The sequence below is a fragment of the Pleurodeles waltl genome, chromosome 6 (assembly GCF_031143425.1).
Source record: "Pleurodeles waltl isolate 20211129_DDA chromosome 6, aPleWal1.hap1.20221129, whole genome shotgun sequence".
NCBI lineage: Eukaryota > Metazoa > Chordata > Amphibia > Caudata > Salamandridae > Pleurodeles > Pleurodeles waltl.
Genome location: NC_090445.1, coordinates 1,016,185,125 through 1,016,205,699, shown reverse-complemented (window position 1 = coordinate 1,016,205,699; position 20,575 = coordinate 1,016,185,125). Strand labels below are relative to the sequence as shown.

Genomic DNA, 20,575 nt, shown 5'->3' with positions numbered 1-20,575 from the left:
TTAGGGCCTAGTGAGTGAAAACAGGAACGGTCAGGTGGTGATCGTGGTTCTTGTAACCAAGACTAGTCCAGGTATCTAAACATTTTGGTTGGACTTTGCTTGTAATAATTTGGGTCTGCGGGAGAATGGTATGTGAGATGTTTGTTGGGGTGCAAAGTCTGTTTGGGTGAAAGCCCCCAATGGAAACCTCTGCCTTCAATTAACCTCCCTTTCTTGAGCCTGTCTGCTAATAGGCTTTGTTTATTCCTTTCAGTGGCGCTCCCAGGACATTCTGCCGGCCTGTCTTACCCATTTGTCCCATGTTGTGTCCTGCATTTGAGTTGTGCTGCTGAGGTTGCACCAACTGGTTGACAGACGGCAGCTTGTTCATCCCTCCATGTACTTTGTTCATTGGAGAGAGAACTGGGCCATAGGACGAAGAGGACTGCAGATGATTCCTGCACATAACAAGAGCAACACATGTTACAGACCTAGAATTAATCTAAAACTTATAAAGCATGCCACATGCATCACACAAGGGCCAACAAGACTTATTTCCAAACCTTGCAACAGGGGCTACAAAAAATGTCTTGATTTAAAGTTAGAACCTGCAATTCTAAACTATGGTTTCAATGATGGTTTTCTGCAAGAAGCTCCTTGATCAATATCTGTAGTGAAAGTCCACGCACTAGGAGCTCTGAGGGCTGGGCCTGCATTCCTAATGGGATCACATGTTCACACCGTCATGTTGTTTTTAAAGTTCGAGTATCTGAGTTCTCCAACTATTAAGACAATCTGATGCAGGTGAAAAAAATATAAGGACGTCCAATAACATGACCCGTGTTCAGGATTCATACGTAGTCACATAAGAGTGTTATTGAGAAATAAGCATCACATTCCTGAAATTATTCAATAGTACTCTATGGGTCCATCTAGGCTGTAAATAACGCTTTCTGGTATATTTCAGGGATTAGGATATTTGCTCTGGAATACAATTGTTACAGTCTTCTTTTTGCAGGGGATTAGCCTGCCTGCAGACATATGGTTTGCTGACAAACTGAATGGTTTGTTGAGGTGGGGAGACCTACTGCTACGAAATGCCCAGTACTGGTCTGCTTGAGAGAGCAAGGCCCATTTACATACGGAGGGGTGGACGTGTTTCATTGTTGCTTGTAGGAGAATGGTCATCCTGTGGTGTGAGTGTTGCTGTTATGCACGTGATTGGCTTGTATGAAGCCCACTCACATGCAAAAGAGTGGCCTGCTTACAGGAGCTATTCACCACACATACATGAGACTGTCCTTCTTGTAGCTATGCAGGCAGACACAAGGACATACGGGGCATAATAATGAGGATTTGGCGCAGGGCAACGCAGCAAGCCACCTCACTGCGCTGCCCTGCGTCAAAGTGAAAGGTCAGGGTTGCACCCTATCTACAGCATAGGGGGCATTCCTGTCCTTTCCCCCTGTGCTGGGGCGCAATGGTCTGCCTAGCGCCAAAGTAGGCACAATTGCACCATGGTGCAAGGGTGTCTGCATTGTAGGCAGGATTGTTTTTGTGTAGGAAGGGGCACCTTCCTGCACAAAAACCCTCCTAGGAGGCTATTACCTCTTTGAGAAAGAGGAAAAAACCAAGGAGAAATAAAGATATTTCTCCTTGTTACGCATCCCGTGGGGAGAAATAAGGTGTTGGCGCATCCTTAGGTTTATAAGCTCTTGTAAATCTGGTGATGTGTCAATATCCATGGGTGCTTCATGGGAACATCCACCACAACACCCATGGAACACCTCCCTTGCAAAGAGTAGGGCAAATCAGCAATTTGCACTGCCTTGCCATACTCCATATCTATGAGGTCGTTCAAAGCCATGCATGGTGGCTTTGAGTGGTCTCATAGATATGAGTTCAGGGTTTGCATCCCGTTGCGTCACAAAAAGTGATGCAACTGTGATACAAGGGGCTCATAAATATGCCCCACAATGTGCAATACCATTTTTGTCACATACTTTAACTTTTACGCAGGATGACCTACTCGTAGTAGTGTATACTGCTTAAATACATGGCATATGCCATCCTATTAGAGTGTAGCCTACTGCCATACGGATGACAGTCTGTGACCTTACAGGCATGAGTTTGCCCTCGTTTAGTCTATGTTATCAACAGCAGTCTTTTTTCAATCCAATCGAAGCCAGTTTCATTGATATATTTCTTCATGTTAGTCTTATCCTGTACGTAGAACACGCATTCATTATTGACAGCTACGCGTGTAGCCAGGCACACTACTCACTGCCGATGCAGAAGCTGCTGCTGCTGTTGCCGGTAGGAGTCCACCAGCTGCTGAGGGACCAGCTCCACCAGCTCCAGGCTCTCCTTAATTTTCATCAGGATCTCAAAGTTTTCACGGCCTCGAACCTATGTGAGAAAGTGCACAATCAGATTGAGCTTCCTGGTTTTGACACAGTGAGTAACAAAGATATGCATAGGCAGTGCCGACTGTCCATTACCTCTTCAGGAACCCCGCTCTGGAACCCCATGCATTATCAAGCCACCTGCTCTTTTTTTAACTCCAGGAGAGTGGAAAAAGCTGGGTCTTTCGTTATTCTACCTGTGATTCGTAGGTTGAATACCTGCTGCAAGTTAAGGAGCAAAGTGGCAATTGTTCTACCAGAATATTGTGTTTTAAATATGGTTCTACACAGAGATGGAATCTGTTACAGTGTATGCATAAATAAAATAAATTACAGGGCAGGTGACAACACAAAAAATGATTGTTGTTGGGTGTAGTTTCTGTGTAGACCTGACACACGATTTGGCCTGTACTGAAGCAGCACTGCTAACCTCCGAGATGGGAGAAGGGGTTAAATGGATGCTCTCACTTCATACATTGCACCGGTTGATGTGACTGTTGGTTCACCTTGTATTTGAGAAAACAAATAAATAAAGGTATCAATTTATAAGTGTATATATATATATATATATAGAGAGAGAGAGAGAGAGAGAGAGAGAGAGAGAGAGAGAGAGAGAGAGAGAGAGAGAGAGATATTTCGCTTCGCCCACCACAATACCATGAAGGTAAGTATGTATATGTAAGTATACATTTACTATATTTAACTCCACATCTTTGTTCCCTGACAACATATATATCTTGCCAAGGCATATAGATTTGGAATTGTGGTTAGTAAATCTGTCTTTATATGCTCTCCTACACAATACTGTTTTTGACACCAGTGTTTTTGTAGGACGATGTTATTGTACACGATATTCTGATATAAAGGGGCATATTTATACTCCGTTTGCGCCAAATTTGCGTCGTTTTTTTCGACGCAAATTCGACGCAAAACTAACTCCATATTTATACTTTGGCGTTAGATGCGTCTAGCGCCAAAGTTCATGGAGTTAGCGTCATTTTTTTGCGTGAACACCTTCCTTGCGTTAATGATATGCAAGGTAGGCGTTCCCGTCTTAAAAAATGACTGCGATGCATATGCGTCGTATTTATACTCCCGGGCAAAAATGACGCCCGGGAGTGGGCGGGACTAAAAAACCCGCATTTGCGCTGGATTTTAGCGCCTGGGTCAGGGCAGGCGTTAAGGGACCTGTGGGCTCAGAATGAGCCCAGAGGTGCCCTCCCAAGCCCCCAGGGACACCCCCTGCCACCCTTGCCCACCCCAGGAGGACACCCAAGGATGGAGGGACCCACCCCAGGGACATTAAGGTAAGTCCAGGTAAGTTTTTTTTTTTTTTTTTTTGTGGCATAGGGGGGCCTGATTTGTGCCCCCCTACATGCCACTATGCCCAATGACCATGCCCAGGGGACAGAAGTCCCCTGGGCATGGCCATTGGGCAAGGGGGCATGACTCCTGTCTTTGCTAAGACAGGAGTCATTTCAATGGGGGATGGGCGTCGTAAAAAAATGGCGCAAATCGGGTTGTGGCGAATTTTTTGCCTCAGCCTGACTTGCACCATTTGTGGACGCCCATACGCCATTTTCCCCCTACGCCGGCGCTGCCTGGTGTATGTCGTTTTTTTTAATGCACACCAGACAGCGCCGGCGGCTAACGCCGGCTAACGTCATTCAATAAATACGGCGCCCGCATGGCGCTTCAGAATGGCGTTAGCCGGCGCTAATTTTTTTGACGCAAAACTGCGTTGGCGCAGTTTTGCGTCAAAAAGTATAAATATGGGCCAAAACCTTTAATTCAGTGCAAGCAGGGTAATTTGATGAGCACTTTTGTTAAACGTTTAAATCTAGTAAGACATCTTCGTAATTGACCACTCCAGTCTGTGATATGTATTGCAATGATCAAGATGTAAGTGTGGTATATGTTTGCTACAGTGTTCCGAGTAAAAAAAGATCTTAGTGTTATTGCCAATGTGTATAAATCCGTTATAATGTTCAGTCTTTTACGAAGGTCAACTTATTTTATCCCAAGCCTAGAATATAAGAGTTGGCATACATTTTAAAGATGAGGTATACTATCCAGTCTTAAATCAGGACATTCAGGGCCATATTTATACTTTTTTACGCAAAACTGCGCTAACGCAGTTTTGCATCAAAAAAATTAGCGCCGGCTAACGCCATTCTGAAGCGCCATGCGGGCGCCGTATTTAATCAATGACGTTAGCCGGCGTTAGCCGCCGGCGCTGCCTGGTGTGCGTGTAAAAAAACGACGTACACCAGGCAGCGCCGGCGTAGGGGGATATGGGGCTTGGGCGTCAAGAAATGGGGCAAGTCAGGTTGAGCCAATTTTTTCGCCTCAACCCGATTTGCGCCATTTTTTTTTACTCCCAACCCCCATAGAAATGACTCCTGTCTTAGCAGACAGGAGTCATGCCCCCTTACCCAATGGCCATGCCCAGGGGACTTCTGTCCCCTGGGCATGGTCATTGGGCATAGTGGCATGTAGGGGGGCACAAATCAGGCCCCCCTATGCCACAAAAAAAAAAAAAAAAAACACTTACCTGAACTTACCTTAATGTCCCTGGGATGGGTCCCTCCAGCCTTGGGTGTCCTCCTGGGGTGGGCAAGGGTGACAGGGGGTGTCCCTGGGGGCATGGGAGGGCACCTCTGGGCTCCTTCAGAGCCCACAGGTCCCTTAACGCCTGCCTTTTGCAGGCACTAAAAAACGGCGCAAAAGCGGCCGTACGTCATTTTTTTTGACCCGCCCACTCCCGGGCGTGAATTTTGCCCGGGAGTATAAATCCGACGCACATGCCTCGGAGTCGATTTTTTAGACGTGAACGCCTACCTTGCATCTCATTAACGCAAAGTAGGTGTCCACGCTAAAAAATTACGCAAACTCCATGGACTTTGGCGCTAGACGCGTCTAACGCCAAAGTATAAATATGGAGTTAGTTTTGCGTCGAAATTGCGTAAAAAAAAACAACGCAATTCCGGCGCAAACGGAGTATAAATATGCCCCTCAGTACATACAAAAACCTTATAGTGTTATAGCATTAAGTTAAAAAAAAGTTGTGTGATTTTGTTTTCTATTGTACTTCAAAAGAGGGTTTCATTTCACCCAGAGTCTTCTAAGTAGCAGAACACCCTTTACGTGAGTTTTATATGAGTGTATGCGAGCAGATGCAACGCCTAACCACTTCAGCAGCATGAACATTCAGTTGCATCGAGTAGTCCAATTTCATCTACCTTAATGGAGCAGTTTCAGGAGAATTCAGTGAAAGCACGTTATTAGTTGGCATAACTCTCAGGCTTTTCCTGTATAAGTTGTATATGTGCTGTCCAATAATACCATTTAAAGTAGGCACACTAGCAGTGGCATACCTCTGGGCAAAGTCCCGCCAGCTCCTAGGGCAGAATTATCCTGCCACTGAGAATTTGTTTTCCGAGGTACGAAACTTGCATCAAGCTAAGGAGCACAGATGGCGGCCTACTCAAGTGTGATTCACTGTGATAGACGGGTCGCCGTTTTGGGCTTGATCCATAAGGCACTCTAGGAATCCATTCTAAAATAGCTGCTAAAATTCCCCCACCAGACCTTGTACTGGCTATGCAAGAACACTTGTCAGTTACCCACTTGTCGTCTTAAGAAGTCAGGAACGCCATTTCAAATCAATGCCATTTGTCACTATCAGCTTATCCAAAACAACCTGGGAAACGCATGCCAGTTTTACAGATCCTAGCCCTCCAGTGCATGCCGGATTATATGAAATTGTTACCTGGCATGTCTCACCAATGAAACGGAGTACGATTGCCAAAGTCTGTATACTTTGGGGCTCTAAATTGTTAGTAAGCAAATCTTATCAAAAATGGGTAAATTGTCTGTTATTACAGTGCATCCATTTCATCTCGAGAATACTAGTATGCTGTCCTTGGCTTGCATGGCCCCTTCCTTTCTCCATGAAAGTACCATTTTGGATCCTCAAGAACCCACTGTAAAGAGGGGGACTATTACATGTGTATTCAACAGAACACAGAACTCTAACGTGCTCATGTCCTACCTACTGCTCCCATGCAGTAGTAATCCCCCCCCCCCGCTTTGTGCAGTGACTATTGCGGGTGTCGTCCTCTTCCTTAGACAGGGAATGGGAAAGCTTGTATTCGAATTTGTCTTTTTCCAGTTTAGAGCAACTCACTTCCTCCGTTTAGAGCAGGGGTCTTCAAACTGGGGGGCGGGCCCCTCAGGGGGGGCTCAAGTGATCCCAGGGGGTGCGCCAGGCTCTGGCCAAAAGAAGCATTTCACAGATAACAGTTTTTTGTTTTAAGCAGAAACATGTTATTGCATTTTTAAAATGGCAACAGTACTTAACTGCAATGTTTAAATACATTTAGACATATTTAAAGATTGCCATCTTTATAAAATATTTGTGAAAAATCCTGAAGGGGGGCCCAGTGATTTTTATTTTTCAACTGGGGGGGCGCAGCATTAAAAAGTTTGGAGACAACTGCTTTAGAGCATGTGCAGGTACTTACGGGTAAATAATAAATCTCCTCTTCGCCATGTCGCCTTTTCTTTATGTTGGCACCAAGAGGTGGCATCGTTGGTGGGCTCTGCTTAAATGCTGTGTGGGAAGAAATTAAACATTTCAATTCCACCTCTGTGTATAGGTGTGAAAAGTACAACCATCTCATGTGCAGATCTTTCCATGTGGGCATCAGCGTACTTCACAACTAGAAAAACAGCAACATTCTGCCAAGAAGCAAATTAAATAGGTAAAATTATTCTGGTAAAGTACTGTGCAGTGTAAGGGAATTCAAGGCCATTCAAATTCAAAATTTGAGTTCCCAGTTAAGTATACAAAGTTAACTTTCACTTGTGAAGATACTCAAGAAATAGCCACATCTCAAAATTCTACTAGAAATCATCCGATTAGACGCATATACCTCAATCAAATTCCAGATGCATGAAATGAAGTGTAGTTGAACCTATGCAGCTGTCAATTTAGTGGTTAAAAAATACATGCCTGCAAGCATGTTTCTGGAGCAACTTTCCTTTGTGGATGTGTTAAGGTAATAGAAAGAGGATTAACAAGACCTAAAAGGACACTGGGGAGTAATCCTGGTACAAAAACAAAGGCACTCCTGAAAGGTAAGCAGAATCTAGATAGGCAGCGTTAGGGACATACGTGATGCGCCTGCTGTGAATTTGTACATGTTATACATAGAAAAGGACACGAGCAGAACTTAAGTGATGCTTCTTGAACATACCTTTGTTGTGCATAAGGGGAGATCAAGAATGAAGTTTGATACAGACCCAACGGTGCCTGTGCACACAATGCCTCCTTTGTACTGCCTTTCCAGGCACCTTGGCAATGCCTTGCCTCTGTATATCATTACAACCTGCTAGATAGGACAGACTACCCAATGTCCAGGACAGAGCAGCCATGCTAATCTTGTTCCGCTATGTGTGGAACAAACACTTATGCTTGTATATGGCTCTGCTATTGAAATGACGAGCCTGCTCCATCTATACACCCCGTGGACAGCTGCCTAGCGCCTCTATACATGTTAAGCTGAGAACTCTCACGTACTGCGCTTGTTAGCATTTCCGTTTTTTGCTGCACTCTCATTTAAGGCCTGCTGTTCCCGGAAGTGGTCCTCATCTGCTTTCCTGTCTCTGCCGGGACATGCGCATATCCGCCCTTCAAACGACCTCCGACCCAGGACCTGACCACTGAAAGGTAATCAAAAGAAAAGCAACATGCTCTTTTAGGCGAGTGTGGTGAGCTAGAGTCAGTATAAAGTTATTCACAAAACCCAGTGTGCCAAAATTACCAAACAGTGGCCCATATTTATACTTTTTGACGCAAGACTGCGCCAACGCAGTTTTGCGTCAAAAAAATTAGCGCCGGCTAACGCCATTCTGAAGCGCCATGCGGGCGCCGTATTTATTGAATGACGTTAGCCGGCGTTAGCCGCCGGCGCTGTCTGGTGTGCGTTAAAAAAAACGACGTACACCAGGCAGCGCCGGCGTAGGGGGAAAATGGCGTATGGGCGTCCACAAATGGTGCAAGTCAGGCTGAGGCAAAAAATTCGCCACAACCCGATTTGCGCCATTTTTTTACGACGCCCATCCCCCATTGAAATGACTCCTGTCTTAGCAAAGACAGGAGTCATGCCCCCTTGCCCAATGGCCATGCCCAGGGGACTTCTGTCCCCTGGGCATGGTCATTGGGCATAGTGGCATGTAGGGGGGCACAAATCAGGCCCCCCTATGCCACAAAAAAATAAAATAAAAATACTTACCTGGACTTACCTTAATGTCCCTGGGGTGGGTCCCTCCATCCTTGGGTGTCCTCCTGGGGTGGGCAAGGGTGGCAGGGGGTGTCCCTGGGGGCTTGGGAGGGCACCTCTGGGCTCACTCTGAGCCCACAGGTACCTTAACGCCTGCCCTGACCCAGGCGCTAAAATCCGGCGCAAATGCGGGTTTTTTAGTCCCGCCCACTCCCGGGCGTCATTTTTGCCCAGGAGTATAAATACGACGCATATGCATCGCAGTCATTTTTTAAGACGGGAACGCCTACCTTGCATATCATTAACGCAAGGAAGGTGTTCACGCAAAAAAATGACGCTAACTCCATGAACTTTGGCGCTAGACGCGTCTAACGCCAAAGTATAAATATGGAGTTAGTTTTGCGTCGAATTTGCGTCGAAAAAAACGACGCAAATTCGGCGCAAACGGAGTATAAATATGCCCCAATGTGTGGAGCAATTGGGAAATGTGATTGGTCACATTCGGATATTTAAGTAGCCAGATCTCAATCTTGTTTGTGTACATTGGCCCATTATACAAAACTTCTATGTACATACCCCTGAAGTTCCATCTGGACCATTCCATCTACCTATGAGCACATGCTCCTTAAAGCAGTTGTTAATCTTTAAATGTTTAAGATGTGAATTAAGTGGCTGGACATGAAACCTCACCACAAATGGTCTCCAAAGGGGATAGTAACCTTTATGCTTAAGTCATACATTGAAGGATAAAATAAGATATCATACCCCTGATGGGGGAGAAGTTTAGGAAAAACAATACCACACAGCTATCTTTCCTCCAAAGGTAATGTTCAGTTGGGGGGACATTAGTCAAGGTGGAGCACCCTAAAATCTTCATCAAATGTGGCCTGATAATTCTGGCTGCGTCTCATGTCCAGTGTATTTGCCTAAAGAGCTCGCCGTCTCTCTGGGGAAAAACATGCAGGAATATGAGATTCCCACGTGTTATTTCCCCAAAAGACAGAATAGCAGTTAATCTCCCTATGTGGAATTACCAGCACCCTTGATGTTGGTAATTCGGGGGTTGGGAAGAAATAGGGAATATAATAGCGGGCCAGATTTACTAATCAGATTTAGCAACCACTGCAAATCCTTTAACAGTGAAAGAATAATAAACTACGGTGCATATTTATACTTTTTTATTGCCGCATTTGCGCCACTTTTTGATGCAAAAACGGTGCAAACTTACAAAATACAATTGTATTTTGCAAGTTTTCACCGCTTTTGTGTAAAAAAATGACGCAAATGCAGCGCTAAAAAAGTATAAATATGGGCCTACGTTTTTTATCCTCTCATTGTTAAAGGGGCGGGGCTTTGGGGAAAACGGGGATGAGGAGAATGCAATGTGCTCTCTCCAGCCCAGCACTGTGTTGCTGGGCTGGACAGAGCAGGCACAGGCTCCCATTCTACCTGGGAGCACCCTGGTTGGGCACTCACAGCCAACCCTAACGCTTCTCTGAGCAGCGTCAGGATTGGACTGCAGGGCAAGTTAGGAGCCTGTTGAAGAGACGGAGGAGCAGCAGCGTGAAGCAGAGGTAAGTTTTTTAAAAATGAATTTATTAATGTTATTAATATCCCCCAACTCCTCCCGCGCACCCCCAGGAATCGCGACTGGGAGTCAGTAAACTTTACTGACTCCTAAAATTGTTTTGCAAATGGATACAGATTCGGTATTTGACCTTTTGAGCGTGTCCCTTTTAAATACTGAATCTGTACCATATGCATCAATGCTTTGCAACCAAAATTTCTGGTCACAAACCACTGAAGAGTAACTGACCCCAAATGGGAGATCAATCATTTGCAAAAGGGTCTCCTTTGGATGTCTTCCCATTTGTGAATTGTAGAAACATTTTCTGGGAAAGTAGACAGAGTTCATGGGGACTATTGCCAAATCTTTCAGAGGCTCTTAAATAAAGAAAATATTTTTAAAGAAGCCAGATTTTCTTTAAGGAAATCAAGCTGCTTAAAAAAAAATGTTTCTGTATTAAAATGCAATCAGAGTCATGATGGTCTGATGACCCTTGCAGGTCACCATCTCTGTGATTGTAAGCAATTAAAGTGAATCACAACTTACAACCTACCTAATGAAAAATTAATTAAGAAGGCAAGGGTGTTTCGCAAGCTTCTATGGTGTAGCGGGCTTCCAAACTCATCAGTGGCCCCTTGGCCCTTAAGGGCCTGCAAATCAGCCAGGGGCCATTGAATAGCTGTTATGTATGGAAGATTCAGGGAGTCCCTCGTGACATTCTGCAGTTGAGGCCCATCATTTTAGGTTAATCCACTGTAGCTAGGTCAGGTGGCCATGCACTTCTATTTGGAATTTTACGAACCGACCTATTAGTGCTCAAGAGGGTTTGCAAAATTCGATACTGGTGGCAAAATACTGGTCGCAGATTCTGACTAGCTTTTGCGACCAGTATATTCATACATCAGGCCCACGATGAGGGTCTATCTATAATGCACAGTTCTGCTTCCAGACCCAGAAGCGTTGGGTTTAAAAGATCACTTCTTTTCATCATGGGCACCATATTTCTTTTTAAATCTAAAGCATTCTGGGAGTTGTTATCTTTCTTTACTTTAATTGAACCAATTACACTAAAATATCAAAGTCCAGTGGTCTATGAAAGAAAATCCCGATCCTGTACAAATGCTCTTCAATGAAACGGATTGTTCTGCTAAACCTTTACATATCACACCCTTCTTCCCCTCCTGGATATGAGCCGGTTCCAAGACAACACTCACTCTCGTGTCTCCAGCGTGATGATGATGAGGATGGGCCGTCTGTTCATCCCTCCAACGCAGCTGCTGTTGCACATGAAGTTGTAGAGGATGGTGGTAAACTCGGTTCCGACCTTGGTACAGTCAAAAGGGGACAATGTTACAAGTTCAAAAGGACCACAGCGCAGCTGTAGAGCCGACATATTGCATAGTCAACGCGATTCAAGTCATGAGGGAGAATGGAGCCATCTTTGTTTCTTTCAAAGAACTAAGGCCCATATTTATACTTTTTTAGTGCCGTATATGCGCCGCTTTTTGACGCAAAATCGGTGCAAACTTTCAAATTACAATTGTATTTTGTAAGTTTGTGCCGATTTTGCGTAAAAAAAAATGCCGCAAATGCGGCACTAAAAAAGTATAAATATGGGCCTAAGCATACTTTAACTTCCAGACACATATTTACTACAAGACAAATGGACAAAGAAAGACCACCTAGAAAAATCAGGACTGACTGAAAGTTACTAATAAGATGTGGGGTCAGTGAACATCTGTGACATTCAGAACAGGTGACAAAACCAGAAGCGAGGGCCTCTGAAAGATGAGCAAAACTGGAAAAAGCAGCTCTGTGCCAGAGTGTGATGAGGTTTATTGAATTTACTATGGAGAACAAAGGTGCTCATCTTTAATCACCACAGTGCACAAATTCTGTGCAGATCACACATAGTAAATTGGACAGCAGGACTGGACTGTGAGGAGAGCCTTTTGGCCTGTGGTCACAGAAGAATTTCTATACGTCGGCCTAGGAGGGGGGTCTGTAGAATCTCATACGAAAAAAGGGGGAGATGGGCTCAAAAAATGTACCTAACGTAGACTGTCACAATACCCTGAAATGACCCTGTGGGACAATGCACATACACCCACCTTATTTGTATTTAAATTGAAGCCAACATGCCATTATTTTAAAAGTAGGTAAAGCGAGTAACTCAGACGCATCTGCAATGCAGGTGACTGAAGCTGCCGTCAAGTGCTGCTGATGTCCTGCTACAGGAGGCCCATTCTCTAGACTTTAACCACCTGTAGTGCCAACAGGCTGGAACTGCCAGCCCTAATTAAGCTCACACTCATGGGATGATTAAGGTTAGTCTTCAACCATTTAATACCTGCTTGAGATGTGGAACAGGTGCTTTAAGAATCTGTGCCTACCTGTGGCACAGGATCTTCATGCCAGTCTTGTGGCTGAGTGGACTAATGCACACAATTCAGTGGCTTGTGCTTATTTGTGCTGTTACAGGTGAGAGTCCCGGCAGGCCTAATCAACCTTTCATCCTTCTGAAGCAGACAAAATGAGCATTGTTGAGTTGTGTAACAATAAATAGGTGTTATCAGCACCAAGAAACCTTTTTGTGCTTTGCCCCACCACTTGCACTATCCACTGACCTTATTTAAGGTAGCCCTCGTCAAAAGCCCTATCCATGGACATTTCGATCGGCCTTTTATCAGGTGAAGAAGGACCCAGTACTTGATTTCATCAACAGAATGTTCATCAGGGAGGCCCACCACTATCCCTGCCTATAGACCTAACAGCATTGATTTCTGAGGTGCTGGAAAAGACTTGGGGGGGAATGGATTGGCTGGTGAAACTGTGAACTTTAAGTGGAAACTGTTGCACAAGCGGGGAAATTGCCAATGGAAGAGGAACATTACTTTATTTTATTGCATGACTTAGGGTGTGATTGGAGCGCCCCTCCTCGCAATGGTAACTTTAGCACTGTCCCCAGTGACGGAGGGCCACCAGGTCAAGATTTGGAAATGCCGAACTCCCCCTTATACATTCAAACAGCACCCATTGTGCACCACAGCGGTAAGGCTATATATAAGTACCACCCATGGCATATAGAAGCAGCTTTGGCATACTTGAAAATCGTCCTTTGTATAAAGAATGCCCTGGCATATTTAAGCACCCCCAAACCCACCCACTCTACCCCTCCCCTCCATACCCGACACAAGTTCGGCCCTGTCATGCATGTGCATTATGACTGAGCCAACACTGACATATATTAGAACCTATGTGATATTATTTTAGAAACACGCCTCTGGCACTTGTGCTCGGCCATGGCAACCTTTAATGCACAACATGGTACACAAGAACAGCTTTGATTAACTGGAATTGGCCACTCCTGGTCCATTGTAGGTCTGGACTACCTGCGCATCACTCTCCGTGCCGCATACAAGTAGCCTTGACATGTTTATACACTGCTATTGCTGGCAGAGAAGTACAGCCCTGCATACTTGAAATCTGCCATCCATTTCACTTAAGAGCAGCTTTGCACACTTGAGCAACACCATCCGTGGCACTTAGCAACAGCTGACATCACCAGTAGACTTAAAAAATGATGGCCTTGCATAGGTGTGCACCTGCATCTCTAGCACTGGCATATTCCAGTAGCTGCCCTGGCGCACTGAGCAGTTCAAGTATATTTGGCACTCCTCCCCTAATATGTCACCTCTTTGTGTTCGCTAGTTTCAAAGTACTTTAAATTCATCACACTGACAATGTGCTTAATGTATATGAAGATGCCTGTAAATAAAAGAGCAAACAATGGTTAAACTGCGAGTAGGTGCAGATGAAGCTGAAGAAGAGGTCCAATCGACTTTGAAAGTGTATGCATTGCACCACATCTGCCTTCTACGTTCCGCTAGTTCGATGAAAGGTATAAAGGCCTGGACTGCCTTTGTCGTTCGGTGACAACGTCATAGTAAAGGGGGAGGTGTTTTTGAAAATATCCTGAGCTTTTGTTTGGAGCACTTGAAACTAAAAACTGTTTTTTCCTCTGAAAAAGTGCAAACTCCATACCTCTACCTCGATTCTGAGTTAAATTACCTTTAAAAAGGGCTGTAAACTGTGGAATGCTGTGATTTTATACTGCAAAAAATCAAGGGGGAGATATACAAACATTTTGCGCTGGGTTAGCGTCACAGTGGCTTTGAGTTACCTAGCGCAGAGGGGACGTTTCATGGGTGGACATGGGCATTCCGATGCAACCACCCATGCCTTTTGATGCAAAGCTGTATCTACAAACAATAGTAGACAGGGTTTTGAAACAAAAATGTTAAGCCATTTGAAAGCAGGCACTAAAAGGAGAAATGTTTCCATTACTCCTTTCTTTTCCAACTCTGCATGCACGCTGCGAAGTAGGGAAAGTTTTAAAGTGTGTCTAAGGATAATATTTTGTACTGGAAGGGTACACTTCCAGTACAAAACCTATGCTAGACTCAATCACACACCCTTGCACTATGGCACAAAGGTGTGTGCGTGGCGCACGGCAGCTGAAATCAGTGCTGGCGCTAGAGAGAGGGGAGGAGAGTGCCATATCTTTGTAGGTATGGCGCTCTCCTGCTCCCTCCCTCTCACGCAGCGCAGCGCAGCATTTTCCATTATTGCACTGGGTGACAGTTTTGTAATTCTGTCCCCAAGTATTAAAAAAATATGCAAACTTTTGGGGAAATCACGTGAAATTACATATTAATTTCAAGAAATACATTTTGGGGCATCTGGACTGAAATTGAACATGAGAGCAGACCTTGCTTTCAAATCTCACTTGAGACTCCGGCAAGAGGACCGATTAAAGGAAAATATATCTTTCGCAACACCTTTTTCTGAGCAAACCAGAATTCTACAATACATTTTCTGCTCGAACATGTCTCTGGAGCAAAAAACAAGTGTGGCAAATTACACGCGTTGCTTAGTTTCTTTAATTTTGCTAAAGATGTGTGATGTGAAATTGTGAGATTTGGAGGGCGTGGCTGGAGGTCACGCAAGATGGCCGCTGCTCTTTAGAGCTCGGGAGGCTTCAGCACTTCCTGGAAAGAAGGAGATGTTTTCACATCAAAATGATTAATTTCTTCAGCATTTTTTAGCAAGGGAGCACTGTGGCTGCATAAATATGCCTTTCTCTTACAGAGACATTAAGTTTCAAAGTAATTTCAGAGACTTCATGTGAGGGCCTGAGGTAATTATTTATCTGTCATTTGCATTTCACTCCCTAAGCCTCTGCACAAACCTAAACTTTCACAGAGATGTTTCTATTTGACTTTTAACTGCTTGCCTGGATGTGATTCTACAAATCTAGTTTCCTCTGCAATGGAATATTTATTACCTTCTGACAGCCAGCTGAACTTTTGACCTCTCTCTTCAAGCACATTTAGCTGAGGTTTTCAATTTTCAGTATTCACTGGCAGCTCTTGTCAAGGAGCTCTTTCAAATTGCTCTTCATAACATGGTAAATGCTTTCCCTTGGAGGGGATATTTTCCTTTTCAGAAGGTTCCCTTAAAACTAGTCACCAATTGTTTGACTATGTGCAGTAAAGTGCTTTGCTCTTGTGGTATTCGTCATGCCTGTTATGAGAGAATAATTTAGGATTTTCTATTTATATATTTTTTATTATATTTTGCTCTGTTGTTGGAAACTTCTGGCAGCAGCTTCTCATCATAATATAATTTCATCAACACCTCACATTGCTGGCTTCCTATTACCAAATTGCTGCTGGCTTTTATGGGGAGACCACACATTTCTCAGAGTTGCCAGTCATCATCTTTCTCCAAGTCTAATAATCCTCTTTGAGTGGTGCGCACACATATAACTAAATCTTCTCTACCATCAGCTTTACAAATGGATAGTGCTGCAGTCTTTTTAAAGGATAGCGCCTCTTCATCTCATGCTGCTTGTGCAAATTGCGAAAAAACATCTAACACCTCCTCCATCAAGCGCCCCAAAAAAGACCTTGATTCTTCCTCAAAATCACCTACACATCTTACTCTAGATGATGTCATGGAGAAATTGCGTGCACTAAAGCCCTTTATGATGGACACTAATGCCTCTTTGCAACGTACTGAGGAGCAATGGTCCCAACACGAACAACAAATTTGTACTCTGGAACAGAGAGTCAGTAACCTTGAAGATTGTAACACTGTCAATCCTCAGATCTCTAAAGACAGAGCTCAACTTAAAAGGCTTACTGAAAACATAGAAAACAGAAATAGGAGAAATAATCTTCGCCTTTTTGGGATTCCAGAAGGTTCGGAAGGCTCTAACATGATTGCATTCCTTCAAAAAGCAATACCTTCAATTCTTCGCTTGCCTCCTACATCTCCCCTCTCTATCCAGCGGGCACATCGTTTAGGTCCACAGACTTCAACTGGCCCTGGTGCACATCCTAGAGGGATTCTCTTTCTCCAATTTACTGACTTGATGAAAATACTCTCGGAAGCCAAAAAGATGGGCTCTTTGCTATGATCAGGTCATAAAGTGTTTTTCACACAAGACTTCTCTCCTGCTACAGCTGCACGTCGCAAACAGTTTTTGGACTTACGTCCACAGCTCAAATCCTTGAATATTGAATATGGTCTTCTTCACCCATGCCTTTTCAAAATTACATTCAAGGACAAATCTTACTCGTTTGAGGAACCTTCAGCACTACAAACGTTTATTAACCAACACTAAACAGAAGCAATGGAACTAGGAGCATCTGCAATCACTTGAAGATATAATTTAATTTGTCTTTAATGTCCTTTTTTTTTTTTTTCTGGACAGTTTAATAGTAATGGTTATGTTTAAGATTTATATCCATGGTTTTCCTTCTCTGCATCTTCTTATTTTCATATATATATATATATATATATATATATATATATATATATATATATATATATACATATATATATATATATATAATTGTTTTTAGATAGTGTTCTTTGTGCAGTTCTCATGTTCCTTTCCCAACTGTATCCCTTTCTCACCATTCAAACTGTTCTCCTACACGTCCCACTGGTAAGCTTAGATTTTTATTGTTTTTCATGTCACAGTCCTTTACTGTAGTTATTACGTTATTTGGTCTCCTGAATGGTACATTTTTCGTTTGTATGTTTTTTTTTTTCTTCCATGAAACTCGCCTTCATATGTTTTAATATCTAATATCACTTTTCCTGTGCTGAAACCACTCTTGCCTGTCTTTTCAGGTTCTCCGCTGTCCCTCTACCTTTCGGGGTATTCACTTTCTATCTTGTTTTCTTTAACTTTCGTGGACTTTAGTCCCTTTATTGCCACATCCATGTATATACAACTTCTGGAGGTCATCTTCCTCCTTCTCTTTTTCTTTACTATCTTGTTTATTTCCCATTTCTTTGCTTTTGCAAAATTGATATGCCTACTTTTTTCCTTGTTACAGCAGTTGTTTATTAATACTTCTTTTTATGCAACTTAGAACTGTTACTTGGAATGTTAAGGGGTTTAAACACCCCATTAAACGTCAGCGTTTCTTATCTCACCTAGCTCGTTTGAAATGCCACATTGCTTTGTTGCAATAGACTCACTTCAACGACTCTGAGGCAATTAAACTTAAAAAACAATGGGTGGGGGGACATTTTCTACTCCCCTTCCATCACAAACAAAAATGGGGTAATTATACACTGTCATAAATCTCTCAAACCTACCATAATTTCACAGCATCAAGATACAGAAGGTCGCTGGGTACTTGTTACATTTACAATTGACAATATTTCTCTTACTATCCTAAATATATACGGCCCCACACATCCAGATCCAAATTTTTGAAAGAATCTTTCACATATTGTCTCTGAACATTCCTCAAACAATTTACTAATAGGTGGTGACTGCAACCAAATTCTCGATCCATTTTTGGACAGACGTTCCACGTCACGTTTCATTCCACATGCCTCCCACAAAGCTTTTAAAAACTTTATTTTACAGCATTCTCTCTCTGATTCCTGGAGAGTATGCAATCCCGACCTCTTGGAATACTCTTTTTATTCTCCTACCCACCATTCCCATTCTAGACTTGATTATATCTTTTTTGAGTAAAGGTTTATTGCAACATATGGTCAACTCTGAAATCTGTGCTTTTTTGATCTCAGATCACGCACCTGTGATTACTGACCTTGATCTTTTTCTTAATGGTTCTAAAACATCTTCATGGAGGTTTAATAACTCTCTACTTTCAGATGCTACTTTTATCGCTTCCTACAGTAAGTTTATAGAAGAATACTTTCACATCAATGATAGTGATCAACTATCATTTCATTTTGTGTGGGATGCATTCAAAGCAGCCTCTAGGGGTTTCATCATAAGTTACGCTTACTCCAAAAAATAGTCTGCTCAACAAAAATCGGCTTCCGTCCTTGAAAATATAAAGTCTCTAGAACATGAATACTATACTCACAAAACTAGTAAATCACATCTTGAAGCACTAGTCTCAGCTAAAATGGAGTTTTACCAATATACCACTGAACAAGCATGTGGCACCTTCCTGAAAATAAATGCCAGATATTATGGTGATAACAATAAAGCTGGTTCTCTTCTAGCTCGAAATTTGAAACAAAGAAAAAAAAAAACTGTTAAATCTATCACAGATAACAATGGTGTTAAACACTTTAGAGATATAGCATTTTGTTTCGCTTCTTACTATAAGGACCTGTACACTCCAGAACACATTAAAACAGTTGAATCTCTCAACCAATATTTCTCTAATCTCAAACCAAGAGACCCATTGCAGATGGACCTCTCATCTTTAGACTAACTCCTACAACTTACCGAACTATATACAGCTTTACAATCTCTCCCCAAGGGTAAGGCTCCAGGCCCAGATGGCTTCACAGTAGAATTCTTTATTCAGTTTGCTAAGTCTCTTTTCCCCAAACTCTTTCAATTACTTAATCATTTTATAATGTCTGGTTCTGCATCTGGCTTATTTACGGAGGCCATGATTTGTCTTATTCCCAAAAAAGATCGGGATGCGACTGACTGTAAACATTATAGACACATATCTTTAATTAACACTGATTGTAAACTCTATGCCAAAGTTTTAGCTCTCCGTTTACTCCCATATATACCTGACGTTATTGATTCTCATCAATCTGGTTTTATCCCTAATAGAAATATAGCAGATAATTCCCGCACATTAAAAAAAATATTATTAACAAGGCATCTAAACTTAAGATTCCTCTGGCAGCTTTATCATTGGATGCGGAAAAGGCCTTTGATAGGGTCTACTGGGGTTTTTTGTTGAAAGCATTGGAATGGCATGGACTAGGTACTAAATTCCGACATTTTATATCCATTCTTTATTCCTCACCATGTTCCTCGGTTATAACAAACGGTATCCGATCTCCTTTTTTCCCTCTTAAAAGGGGTACTCGTCAGGGATGCCCATTATCTCCTTTACTATTTATTTTGGCTCTCAAACCTTTTCTATACCAATTAAAAACGTCTGAACAATTTACGGGGTTTCAAATTAATAATGCACACATCAAATTTATGGCATATTTTATGCTGATGATATTCTTTTGTTCATGTCTCACCCTGACACTTCTCTTCCTGCATTCCTGCATGAGCTCAATTTATATTCTGATATATCTGGCTATAAACTTAATATAGACAAAACAGTGGTCTTACCACTTAATGCTCATTGCACTGGCTCTGTATTCCTTGATGCAGGATTATCTTGGAATTCTTCTAAGATTAAATGCCTGGGGGTATGGTACTGCACTACTCTCAAGGATACATTAAGGACTAATTTAGAAATCTTATCTGCAAAGCTTGTAGATCTCACACAGAAATGGTCTCCGTTATATCTCAGGTGGTGGGGCCGCATGGACACCATTAAGATGATGCTTCTCCCTATCATTAGCTTCTTCCTTATGATGCTTCCTATTAAGATACCTAAACTATTTTTTAGTTCAATTGATAAAATTCTATCCACGTTCCTGTGTAACGGTAAACAATCCTGAATCTCTCTCTTGAAATTAAAACTTCCTAAAGTACGAGGTGGAGTTAATTTCCCAGACTTTATAACTTATCACAAATCTTTTGGCATTAAGCAAATACATCCCTATTTATCTACACTCAATGATGCCCCTAAAAAGCTATGGTTCTCTTTGGAAGAAACATTTATTTCTCCCTTTTCCCATAAACACATTATATTTATGTCTAACCCCCCAAACTTCTGGTTGCCCAGCACTATCGCCCATTCAGTCAACTTACTGAAACCTATTTTTATTTCGCATCTTACCCCCATTAATCAATTCTTTAACCTCTTAAGTGCGGGCGTCGGCCACTGGTCGACGCCCACACA

General features: G+C 42.7%; 1 protein-coding gene across 2 annotated transcripts in view; it reads right to left on the bottom strand.

The window, feature by feature from the left end:
- The window catches only part of TP73 (tumor protein p73), a 376,712-nt gene that overhangs the window by 19,499 nt on the left and 336,638 nt on the right, over positions 1-20,575 (bottom strand). For both annotated transcript variants that reach the window (XM_069239944.1, XM_069239945.1), the window contains exons 7-11: positions 11,453-11,562; positions 7,969-8,111; positions 6,911-6,999; positions 2,264-2,388; positions 289-437 (exon numbers count right to left, since the gene is read on the bottom strand). In XM_069239944.1, the coding sequence (XP_069096045.1) occupies positions 289-437; positions 2,264-2,388; positions 6,911-6,999; positions 7,969-8,111; positions 11,453-11,562 (616 nt within the window). The remainder of the gene's footprint in view (positions 1-288; positions 438-2,263; positions 2,389-6,910; positions 7,000-7,968; positions 8,112-11,452; positions 11,563-20,575) is intronic.